The sequence below is a fragment of the Eulemur rufifrons genome, chromosome 20 (assembly GCF_041146395.1).
Source record: "Eulemur rufifrons isolate Redbay chromosome 20, OSU_ERuf_1, whole genome shotgun sequence".
Taxonomy (NCBI): Eukaryota; Metazoa; Chordata; class Mammalia; order Primates; family Lemuridae; genus Eulemur; species Eulemur rufifrons.
In genome coordinates, this window is record NC_091002.1 from 37,159,242 (window position 1) to 37,172,470 (window position 13,229).

At 40.4% G+C, this 13,229-nt stretch overlaps 1 protein-coding gene across 4 annotated transcripts in view; it reads left to right on the top strand.

Moving 5' to 3' along the window:
* MACROD2 (mono-ADP ribosylhydrolase 2) overlaps positions 1–13,229 on the top strand; it is a 1,707,340-nt gene that overhangs the window by 1,225,074 nt on the left and 469,037 nt on the right. For all 4 annotated transcript variants that reach the window (XM_069495843.1, XM_069495844.1, XM_069495845.1 and 1 more), the window contains exon 8: positions 12,425–12,498. In XM_069495843.1, coding sequence (XP_069351944.1) covers positions 12,425–12,498 — 74 coding nt within the window. The remainder of the gene's footprint in view (positions 1–12,424; positions 12,499–13,229) is intronic.

Below are 13,229 nucleotides of genomic sequence, written 5' to 3' on the forward strand. Positions count from 1 at the left end.
ATTTGTTATGTAGATAATATTTTTACCCTGGACACATAGTCAATAGGTGAAGCCAGATGCCAAAGATGGGAAAGACCTAGATAAGAATAAAAATCATTCCTGAGTGTTAGATCCTCAGCAGGACTTCTGAAAAATCACAGGTTCAGCAGAACCATCCGTACTAACTCATGTATCAGTTAGATTTTTCCGCATCACAAAAAGACTTCAAAAACCCAGTGGCTGACCTTAAATAACATTTATTCTCTTGTTCACGGGTCTGCAAATTGGCTGTGGTTTAACTGATCAAGGCTGGTCTTGGCCTTTCCAAGCTGGATTCTAGGCTTCTGTTGGGACTCAGATCTGCTCCCTCTGTCTCATTTCAGGTGCCAGTCGGAAAGGGCAGTGGCCACCTGGGGCAATCTCTTTTCATACCAGCAAGCACTTCTAACACCTCGTATCTGCTCACATCCCATTAGCCAAAACAAGTGAAATGGCCAAACCCAACCTTAGTGGGGCAGGAAAATACACTCCACCCACAGTGATGGGCTCTGCAAAGTCAGATGGCAAAAATGAGTGAAGAATTCAGAACACTTGTCCAATCCATCACCCTCAGAAACTAAACCATCAAAAGGTGACACAGCAGTCTAACGGCATTACTGATCATGTCTAGCTTGAAGCTCTGTCCTCTGGCTCAACACTGGAACTGTAGGAACTCCTCACTTTTGATATCTTTTGAAATATCTTTGAAAATGATTTTCAGGCTGATGTCCTCCAGTAGATTTTATTTATCTATAATGTATTTTTAATCAAAACATTTATACCGAAAGACGTGTTATTTTTAATCACAATCTTAGACCCTGTAATTGTTTTAATCTCTCTCAATCAGTAGTGACTACCAGTGTAAATTCTACCCAAACCATAGAAGTCTAACCCACTAGATCAGCCCTATTTAGGCAAACTCAACATGCTAGCAGCAGACTAATGCAGACAGACCTCAGAATATAGAGTGTGATAGCCAATGTATGTCTTAAGACTCAAACATGAAGAGCAGAGATTCTCCATGCTAAATGTTCACCTTAGAGAAATTGGACAATGAAGAGCCTTCTAGAGGAATTCCTGGAATTTTAAGGGCAGTTTATAAACTCAGACCTTCAAGGAACTTGACTAGTCATTGAAGAGCAAAAGCCAATAATCAGGGGATGTGGGGACTGCCTCTCTTCCTTTCCTATAGGGATGATAAGGGTTAGTTAATGCTGCAAGAGCAGTGACAACAGTGTTGAGCTTGACTTTCTGGAGAACCATGCAGCTGTCTGTGCAGGTGAGAGCATAAAAGCTCTTTGGGACAGAAGTGGTTTACATGCCTTGGAGTCAGTAACAAACGAAGCCAAAAGACCATGGATGCTAGCATGTCCCTAAAAGAGGTCCTGCACTCTGCCCCAGCCTGGAAGTGCAGAACATGAAATTTGTCAAAATCTGAAGCCAGAGAGACCTAGCTCTCATTCTCCCAGGTAGTGTTTTTGTGTCGAGGTCACATGTCCAGGTCACATGTGTTGGGTGTCTAGGCCAGCAGGCACCAGAGGGCAGCATGGAATTTGTTTCCTACCCTCCAGCAAAAGGGCTGACTTCTGTAGGCCTCAGGTGGTACAGAATCACTGCAGGACCCCAGGGAGCCCCACAGGACACTGGTGTAGCCAAGTATCTCCTATGTCCCCAAATATAGCATGGTACCTTATTGAGCACTTATTTTGCTTTGAGCCCTCAGGTAGAAAAGGTGAACAAAATAGGGCTCTGCGTCACAAAGCTTATATTCCAGCAGGGCAGACATGTGATAAACAACCAAATGGAATAGACATGATTTCAGACTGTGCCGAGGACAGCAAAGGGCTCTGTAAACCAAAGCGAAGAGTTTAGATTTTGGTCATAAGGGTGGAGGCAGCCACTGGGGGCCTCTGGTGTGGACATGATGTGGTGTGTTTGATGTTTAGAAAGAGCACTGGCGGCCGGGCGCGGTGGCTCACGCCTGTAATCCTAGCACTCTGGGAGGCTGAGGCGGGTGCATAGCTCGAGGTCAGGAGTTCGAGACCAGCCTGAGCAAGAGCGAGACCCCGTCTCTACTAAAAATAGAAAGAAATTATTTGGCCAACTAAAATACATATAGAAAAAATTAGCCGGGCATGGTGGCGCATGCCTGTAGTCCCAGCTACTCAGGAGGCTGAGGCAGTAGGATCACTTAAGTCCAGGAGTTTGAGGTTGCTGTGAGCTAGGCTGATGCCATGGCACTCACTCTAGCCCGGACAACAGAGCGAGACTCTGTCTCAAAAAAAAAAAAAAAAAAGAACACTGGCTACGGGAACTATGCACCATCCAATGCCACCAGTTCAAAAAGTAGAAACTAATTTGCAGTCCCACCCACAGTATATAACAACCTCTATGGAAAACAATATGTAGATTCCTCAGAGAACTATTAATAAAAGTAGACCTACCATTTGATCCAGTAATCCCACTACTGGATATTTATCCAAAGGGAAAGAAGTCATTTTATCAAAGACACCTGCACTCGAATGTTTATTGCAGCACAGTTCACAATTGCAAAGATGTGGAATCAACCCAAATGCCCACCAATACATGAATGGATTAACAAAATGTGGTATATATATACTGTGGAATACTACTCGGCCATGAAGAAGGATGAACTAAGGTCTTTTGCAGCAGTTCGGATGGAACTAGAGACCATTATCCCAGGTATCTAAAGAATGGGAAAAAATAACACCATATATACTTCCTATTAAACTAGAACTAACCAATGAGCACATGTGTGCATAGAGGGAAGTAAAATTCAGTGGAAATCAAGCAGGGGCTAGAGGAGAGGAGTGGATAGGCAAAAACCTACCTGGAAGGTACAATGAACACTATCTGGGTGATGGGCACACTTACATACATCCCTTACTGAAGGATAAGAAAATTGATACTTGTAACTCAAAGCATTTGTACTCCGGTGATATTGTGGGGGGGAAAAAAAAAAGCATAAACAAGTGCTCAGGAGAATAAAGTTAACAAGATTTCCTTATCTTGCATTTGAATTAAAACATCAATATTAATGAAAAAACGTAGAAACTGCATTTTCATCTTTCAATAGATCCCAATGTAAGTCTTTCCTATTCAAACGCGATGCCCTCAATGAACTCCTTTGATTACCCATGTAGGAAAAAAATGTTCTTTTAAAAAAGAATTTAAAAAAATCCTATCCAGGTGATTCTATGAGACCTTTTGTCTGCTTTCTCAGAAGACTTATCCGGGGGTTGTGGAACAGCTTGCTTAGAATAGAATTTGTTCACGAGCCATTTCTCTGGTCATTATTATAATTTCTTAGGCAAAAGATGATTTTTAAAATACCCTCAGAAATATATCCTGAGCTCGTAAGTTTGAGGAGCCGATGAAGCTTGCATAGATTGTAACCTTGTGTCCCATAAGAATGCAGCTCATTCATACCTGTTTTGCAGAGCAGAAGAAAGACAACTTGAAAACTTCATGTTTCACCATTTTTTAAATAGATGAAAGAAAAAGTAACTCAAGTCTGAGGCTGAATATAGTAGAATTTATGGCGTGTCATTTGCTTTGGGCACACATAATGTCAAGTGAAATGAAAGAATGGGTATGAAGAGATTAAGATGATAAGTACAGCATTTCCCTTCTTCCTTTTTATGACTAATTCTGGAGCCCCTGCTAGGGAGATCAATTCCAAGTTGAATAAAATAAAGGGGCATGACAGGACCATGGGGAAGGAGGCAATGTCACAGAAGTTTCCTTGTGAGACAGTGGGCAGCAAATACACAGATTCCAATCATGTCCGGAATGATGGTACCTGAATGTTCAAAAGTAATTGAACCATCAGGACTTCTAGCCTTTCTACATTCCCAAGAGACTCCTTGGGGCTCACCCACATTCTTCAATGAAGGCATTAAATGGTAGAATGGGTGCTGCCACCTGAGAAAGAGCGTAGCACATCAGCTCTCCTGGGTCCATTGGGTGCTTAGGAGATCATGTGCTCAGCACTCTGAAATAAGCTCTCTGTCTGTAGGGGCTTCCAATCTGATTTCCTTTCTATGTAGTTGGAAATGGTGTGGCACCTGAACTGGACACTCTGATGCAGAGGCTTTATAGTGTGTCCCATCTATTCTACAGGGTTCTGAGGACCCACATGATGCCTGGCACTGGGCTAGGGTGTGGATGGAGGGAAGTCAGGCAGACCCAGGCTTGTGGACTGGCCCTGCCCTTGGCTTGAGTTCCCCCAGAGCCACTTTTTCTCTTCTATAAACTGGGAAAGATTATAGACACCCTGTGGGGAGTTTTGAAGGTTTGGGCTTTTTTATGTGGAAGCCAGAGGTAGCCAGGCTCCTGAGAACAGCCTGGGCTTCCACCTCATACCCCCTCATGGCCACATGCAGTGTCATTGCTGCCTCTTCAAGCAGATGCTCGTCCAAACTGCGTTAGTGAGTTATGCTGAGTTTACTAACGCTTGCATGACACAGTCAGACTATACTTTGTGCATATCTTGGCAGTATTTAATGCAAATCCAAATTAATTATCTTTGCCCCACTTCCTCAGTACAACAAAGTTGCTGTCCATTCACAGGCCAGCTCGTATTCATTCTTCTTTGTCCTCTTTCTTTCCACTGGATTGTTGTGAAAAACGAGATAATACATATAAATGCTAAGTAGAGTCACTTGTACATGATAATTGCTCAATAAATGGTAACAGCAGCAGAAGAAATTCACTATTGTGTCCATATTGCTGTCTGGTGGGCCAGGGTTGCCTGCCCATGTGGGCCAGGCCTAGAAACCTCTATATTCCCCCAAATAAAATATCACTGTGCTTCCATGCTGACAGCCAGTGCGCTCTCCACCTGTCTCCCCCCACTTCATTAGCTAATTTATAAAACAGTACTGTGCATGTGCCCGAGATTACAGCTAGAAAAGATTGGAGAAAAGGGGCTGTTGTGATAAGACATGACATCTCATTGTCTCAGGTTCATCAGTATGTTTTGATCGTTGTCATAGTTTGACTTCCCCCAAAAGCAGATTTAGAGGCAGGGATTTGGGTGCAAGAAGTTAATTTGGGAAGTGATTTCAGGAAAGGGAATTGGGAAGACAGATGGACAAAGAAAGGAAGCAAATACAGAGCATGTTATTGAGGTATTTGCCACTATGGACAGCTAGGGCGTAATCCCACCGAGCACTCTGACCAGCCGTGGAGCACACACCCCAGCATGATCCCCCGAGGGGTGAGGGAGGGAGCAGGAGTACTTATCCAACAACTCCCATTCATCACTGAGGGACATTTGTGGGAAGCCTTGTTTCCTCCCCCTTTGGACCTGTCCTGCATGTGGCTGAGTGAGCTCTGGCTACCAGGAGGTGTGCTCGGGTAATGGGCTGGCGGTTGTAAGTCAAACCAGGGTGCAAGGAAATGGCACGTGCCACGGGGCATTGTCAGCATCTGCTATGGTTCTTCAACTTATTAACATACCATATTTGACATATATGCACTCAGAGAACAAAACCAGATAACAAAACAGCTGAAATGCCACTGTATTAACAATAGACTATGGACGCTTCAGTCTTGTCTACTATGGAGCCCTTTCGTGCTCCTGAGTGAAGCCAACAACACCCTTTTTAGCATTCTGCTGCCGTGCTCACTGCAGTAACAGGGGCCAGTGTCACTCTTATTACTTCACCTGTTTTATCTTTTGTGAAACTCAGCCTTTAGCCAGAATTGTCTGAGAGGCTGGTCTAGCAATTGCTTAACGGTGAGGCTCCTTCAGCTCATTTCTCTCAAGTAATTTGATTTCATCGTGCTATCAGAATTGCTTTTATGGGTTGGAAGGAGGCCTGGGGGAAGAGTTTGACAAAAGCGGTTTTGAGGAAAAAAAAATAAAATAAATGTATTGTTCTATACTTCCCCATGCTTACCACACCCTCTTTCTACACCCCTCAATCTTTCTTTCCCACCCAGGATGGGAGTGTGTGTGTGTTCAGAGGGTATTGGCGAGAAATGAAAAAAACCACAACTCATCTCACACTTGTATTTCTTTTCACCAGACCTTGAAAAGTACAATGTTTTCATGTGCCTTTAGTCCCCACAACAGAACTTTTGTGCTAAGATGGGAAAATATTATGATTATATTTTCTAAAATATCAAGCGAAGTGTAATTTCGCGTTGATAGGTGAGGTTGGCAATCTCCGTTCTACTGATGTTGACATTTCAGTCAACCCCATGACACATCCCTCTTATGGAGGAGAGTCAGAGGTTTTTATCACTGCTGAAAATCTCATGTCTGATAACTTCATAATATTTTTATTTTGAGTATGTGTGTGAATAAAAATAACAGCACCATGCTTTCCTCATTAAAGACTTGGCAGGGATAGAGTACTCAAAAGTGGATGGGAATTTAATGTGCAGAGTTCAAGGGAGTTTTTTTTTTTTTTTTTAAACTGTTTCTCACTTCTGGATATTTATAGCAATTCAGTACCAATTTGATACTTTTAGTCCCTTGGAAGGCTTGTTAGTATGGCAACTACTTTCTAAATAATACGAAATGTACACAGGGATTTGTGATTCCATCAGATTGCTAGTATTTTATCACAGCTTTGGGCCAAGTACTCTGCTGGGTAGGGTAAGGGTGTGGACTAAAGCCCTCTGAGGTGAAAACCAGTGCAGAAGATTTTGTTCAGCTGAAAATAAAATGATTCAATGCATAAAGAACAGTTTTGGGATTTGCAAGCTTTTCCTGGACATTGGTCTCTGGAGTGCTGTCTTCCTATTACTGCTCAAAAGGCATCCCTCGTTAAAGCAGAGATGAGTCCTGGACATTTAGAAGGGGAGGGTTGGGGGGAGGTGCAGGACAGAGGGAGGCCCTGAGCAGACTCTGAATGGTGGATGGGGTTAAAATTTTAAAGCCTGGTTTAATTATACCTGATATTATTATGATCAATTTTATTTTATTTATTTCTTGTAGTAAGATCCTCTTAGAAGTGATATAAGGTATTACCATATGCCTCTCTATGATATGGTAATCTATAGCTCCAATTAGACTTTCATTTTAAAGTTTAAAAGAAAAGCTAATCCATTGCTTCTGACTCCAAAAAGGACAGTTTTACTGGCAGAGTAAGTCATATCTATCTTTATTTTAGTGAAATACGCTAGAGTTTTAGCAGAACATGTTTGAATTTGATATCGTGGGAATAAAATTAGTTTTTACAGGGGAGCCTATGGACAAAGTTAAAGATAATGGAGAAGTATCAACAACGGCAAAAAATTTTAAAAAACTATCGAGTAAAATTTTCTGTGGCAGTCAAAATCAGGTTCACTGTAGCTATATTGAAAACATTATAGGTTTTCAACAATTCCAAGAAATGGTTCAGAGGCAGGGTAGAATTTTCAATGAGTCTTTATTACTGTATCTTCCTGTAGTGAAATCTGATAAAAAGAAATATCGACTTAATAACTGAGTCAAAGGAAAATATACATTTAATGAGTTATTTGATGTGCCATGGATGAAAATCATTGCAAACTCAACTTGCTATTTCACTTTTTGTCCCTTTTATTTAAATTGTTTTGATATTCTGTTGACAGAGTTTATTCTTTCTTGGCTTAGGGACATCACTGCTATACAGTGAGAAGATAGCAAATCATCAAACTTGTCTGGGCTTCTAGTTGTGAAAAGCATTGAATAGCCTAAAGATACCTCTAATAGCTTTAAATGTGGTCAAGAAAATAGAAAGTATAACTTGACGTGCTAAATAAATAGGTAGGTATTTATAAATAAATGTTAAACTTTCATTTACTTCTGGTGGGGGTATAAATTGTCACAGCTGCCTTGGAAAACTGGCAGAATCTATTAGAATTAAACATCTTCATAACCTGTGGACCAGCAGCCCTGTCTCCTGGGTATATACTCAACAGAAACACGTGCTTATAGCCACCAAGACATGTATGAGAGTATTCGTGGCAGTTTTATAATAGCTTTATAACAGTCTCAAACTAGAAATAATCCAATTGTTCATCAACACTAAAAAGAGTAAATGAATGGTGGAATATCAACACAATGGAATGCAACACTATGATGAAAAGTAATGAGCTACTGTTACACGTAACACCGTGGATAAATCAGGCAGGCATAATGTTGAACAAAATATAGACACAAAAGAACATACATTATGTAATTCCATAAATATGAAGTATAAAAAGAGATAAAACTAACCTATGGTAATGGAAATCAGAATAGTGATTATTTTAACTCGGGACAAGGCAGCTTTCTGGGCTGTTGGAGAGTTTTAGATCTTAAGCCAGATAATGGTCTGTGTGTATGTGTATACAACATGTAAAATTTTATAAGTACTTCCAATACAAAAATTAAAAAAAATCATTCATACATTGTGTAAGTCAACTTCCATATTTACAGTGAAGGTTAATTTTAATAATTCATCCTAATGAGTCGGGAACTAAGCTTTGGAATGCCAGCAGATTCTGTGCATGCCTGGGGACACACACACACACACACACACACACACACCTCCCTGTATGCCTGGCCCTAAATTATTAATGGCTTGTTCAGCCCCATTGACCCTGATACTTGGAAAAGATTTTCTATGTCGTCTAGTTCAGTGATTCATCTGAAGCTTGTCTGCAGCCTTCCCCGTAGGTAGCCATTCTGCTCTTGTGGACAAAAGTCCCCTGCTGACCAGAATATGTTGTAGCCCCCTGAGGTAGACCTTGCTGTCCTTAGAAGCCCATCCTGAGGCTAAAATCTGTTCTTGTCTATTCGTGGGTCTTATTTGTAACCCTTGGGATCTTGCAGTTAAGTGGACAAAGAATTGTCCTGTTGCTGTTTAGCCTAGACAGCATGCTTTATCTTGTACATGCACGTGCATTGCAAGCAGGCATATTTTCAGGGATATTTGTTTTGATATTTTCCTCTCCTTTTAATTAATCACAAAAGTCTTCCCATCAGGAACTAAAGTTTTCTCTTACGAATCTTTTTGACAATTTTCCTCTCAGGGATGAAACAGAATGTTTGGGATATAACGATCTGTTTGGGCATCTTCTCAGCATCTCTTTATCCTCCCTATATTTTAAGGCTACACACCCTTGTGCTCCCAATAATGAGTCTTTTCCTGTTGTCAGTACATACAAGGGTCCATGAGTCTGTACTCCAGTCAATCATTTGACACCTATTTATTGATCATTTCCTATGTACCAGAAAGGTTTTAAGCATCCAGTGATAAGCAAAGACAGATGTGTTATCTTCCTTCTTTGGGCTTTCACCTTATTAAGGTAATTAATGACATATTTACATAAATAAATGTAGAATTGCAATGACGAGTCTGTGATGTAGAAGTACCAGGTATTATGAAAGCATAAAATAGGGAGTCATCAATGTCAGAGGAGACTCTCCTGAAGAAGTGATAACTGAGCAGAGGACAAATAAAAGTGGACAAAACAAAGAGCAATACAGCATGGAATGAGCTTAGAGAGATAGGAGGGAGCCAGGCCATGCAGGGGAGAAATGTTGGCATTAATTTGGGGAATGGTTTGAGCATAGAGTCAGCTTCCAATGTGTGTGAAAAGGTATTCCTTGAAAAGTAACTGAACAAGCCCAATAGAGAACAGGTTTTGAGAGAGCTCTGCCTCAGTTAGTTATTTTGGGCTGGAAATGTTACATCAGGGTCTAGGATGTATTCAGGGAGGAGGTGGCTCAGGGAAGTGGAAGAAACTGTTGTTGACGATGAGCAGGTTGAGGAACTGGCAGGCCAGGTGTTGGGTGGCTCATCCTCTTGGAGGTTGAAATCACCCAGGGTTACAGCAAACTTCAAGGTCAAGATGAAAACCATAACTCAGTGCCAGAAGCTTTGATGAATATGAGAGAGTGACCAGGAGGTCACGAATAATTGAGAACTGACTGTAGTTGCCATGGTTCTATAAAAACTTGAATAATTTCTCTGTGGGGAATTATATCTTCTAAAGGTGAACGTTAATGTTGATGACCATTGCAACTGAGCGTGATTCCAGTATTTTATATAACCCTATACTTTTATGACTTAAACACTTGTTAAACATACCTAAAAGTGGGAGAATTTCATGGAGAGAATAAATAGGGAAAACTAAGACATAAGTCTAGAAAGTTCCCTCGGGGCCAGTGAAATGTGTAATGCTATGCTAAGGTTATCTAGTTTATTCTGTAGGAGGTGGAGAGTCAACAAAGGCTGGATTTGTTCTGTGTGAGGGTATGTTGTGATGATGGCTATGATTTAGGAAGAATCACTTGGAGGTGGTTGTGCTGGGCAGATGAGAGACGGGGAGGAACACCAAAGGAACTCAACTGCACTTGTCTGGGAGGGGCTGATTAGACCTTGCATGGGATCAACGGAAAAATAAGGAGGAAAGCAAGGAGAGATGAAAAACATTTGAGCAGGACAATACCTTTAGGACTTGATTTCCAGCAGGAAAAGCAGACAACTATGGTGGTGACTAGGAGAGAGAACTATGGTTGTGACTAAGCCATCTTTTTCCTCCCCTAAACCCTGGTCTTTTAGAGGACAGGGACTCATTAAAAGTGTCTATATATCTACTCATTTTTGATTCAATAACAATTTGTTTAATGAATTAACTGATTAACTTTTTTTAATTTTAAGGATTTTACATTTTAAAGCATTCATTTAAAGAAAATGAATAGGATTAAACAATTCATAACAAATCCACAATCCCAAATGTCATAGACATCACAAAAGTTTCAGAACTTGTGCACATTTTCCCTATCATAGTTGTTCTTGCTGGCTTAGAAATTAAGAAAAATGGAGCTTAGCCCTGATTTATTTTTTCCCCTTTCGTAACACACTCTCTAGCAAAGACTGTAGAAATCTAATTAGAAAAGCAACATATATTCTTGGAAATGGGGACAACACCTTTCTTTCCTGTTCTGAAGGCCTACCGAGATGTGAACCATCAGTGTGAACTACTAGAATATGTATTTACCCTCCAATAAAACTGAGTCTTTTATATCTGAGATCTCTTCATTTTACCAACATCTGTCTTTCTGCATCTACACGGACGATGTTTCAGGAGCCTGCCTGACTGGAAGACGTCCTCAGAGGCATGCTAGTGGATGACACTGGGGCTGGCAAAAGGACAGAGCATAGAAAAAAAAGAGGGCTGAGTTTAGGATGTTGGAAATGACACAAATATAGTGGATGCTCCTGGAAAAAGGGACCAGGGAAGAACTAGTGAAACAGGAAGGAGAAGACATGGAAGAAGGCAGTGTTGAAAAATCCAGGAGAAATATCTGCACATCCACAGAGACTGACATAGATTAATGATTGCCAGGGGCTGGCAGAGGGAAATGGGGGAGTGACTATTAATGGGTACAGTGTTTCTTTTTGGGATGATGAAATAGTCTGGAATTACTGATGGTCACACAACTTTATGGACATGGAAAAAAAAAACTGAGTTTTTACTTAATAAAAAATACACTTAAAAAAATAAAAATCCAGGAGAGAAGAGAGTAAAACATGAAAAGCTAGTTAAGTGCATTTAATAAAAGAATTTGAAGACTGATTGAAAGGCAATGGGATTTGGTGATTAAGAAGCCAGTGGTGAGCTTAAAGATAGTTGTTTCCATAGAATAGTCACTCTTATGTCTTCTTTTTTCTGCCCCATCAATGTATAAATTTATAAGGTTATTCCTTCACATACTATCTCTATTGGCAAAATGTCTGATTCTGCAGGTTCAGGGGCATGTTCACTTTATTACAAGCTAAACAGACATTCTGGATGTGTTTTGGAAACTCTAAGTATGTGTGATCAGGCTCCCCGGGACAAAGCATCAGTCTGTCATTCTTGCTGCCCTTCTAAAATTAAAACCATATGACAAGATCAGCTCAGTTCATATTGTCTTAATTCCAAACATCATCTCTGATGGCCCTAAATGGAGCAGGAGTGACTGTCCTTGAATTTTGTGGTGTGATTGACAAGTTATGCTGACCTCGTGACCCTGCGCCAGCCACATGTTTTCTCTGAGCCACATTTACTTGGTTTTTAAGCTGAGGGTAATGAGCCTTAATCTGAGTGCTTCTTGTAAGAACATTATATGAAAGGGATTTGTAATTATTAAGCATATGCAAATATGTTTTTAATTGATACTGTTATAGGCTTGAAGAGACAATTAGACCCTTTATTATTTTAACTGTATGGTATAGGACCAGCCCTCTTACTGCCTTGTGTGTAGGCCCACAGGCTTCACATCCGTGTGTACCTTACTGAGGCCTGCCTTGCTCAATACTTACTGGTTGAATTAAATACTATTTAAATGAGAAAACTCCAATATCACACCATGATTGCTCTTTCTTGCCTTCATCTGTTTTTGTTCATTTGTTTTTTTCTGCTCTTCACTTAGGTTTTCCAAATGAGCCTGCTGCAGCCATTGCCCTCAGCACCATTAAAGAATGGCTGGCCAAGAATCACCACGAGGTAAGAGAAATGTCGTGATCAGTGCACATTCTTTCAAGACGGTGTAATTTGATCCTTGATTCCAAGAACAGATAAATTTCATAAATACCAACTAGACCTAGTCGTTGAGCCAGAGCTAGCTGACCATTCTTCATTTAGGTTACATGGGTGATTAAATATTTTCTTGTAATTAATTGACTGCAGTAATTGTGTTGATAGATTGGATGATGAAGATGGGCAGAGTAATCAGATTTATTTAGCCATAATCTCATTTTTACATTTTTGGATAATATGGATTGCATGTGTTGAAAGAAAGAACGGGATGGATCTCATTAAAAATACGAGGTCTTTCTGTGCTGTTTTCCTTAAAGATAATCATTGTTGACTTGCGATTCTTGGTGTCCAAAAATTATTTAGCATCCCGTGTTCTCTGTATTTATAACTAATCACTTCTCTACAGTGACTTCTGAGTGTGAGATTGTAGTGGCCTTGGATAATTGACAGCTAAATTGTTATGACCAGGAGTTTTTATGAAACTAGATTCTTCCATCAGAGTATTCATCATGCCTCCTACTTAGGGATATGTTTAGTGTTGAGCAGGAAAATTACTCAAAGCAACAAAACAACTAGAAACCATGGAACTTTATATTTTAGAAGTTTGTCTATTTCCATATTGTAACAGCAAGTAGGTTTCAGGCAGTGCACAGTGTTGTGCATTTTCCTTTTGACTTTTGTTTTTCTGCTCAGATATT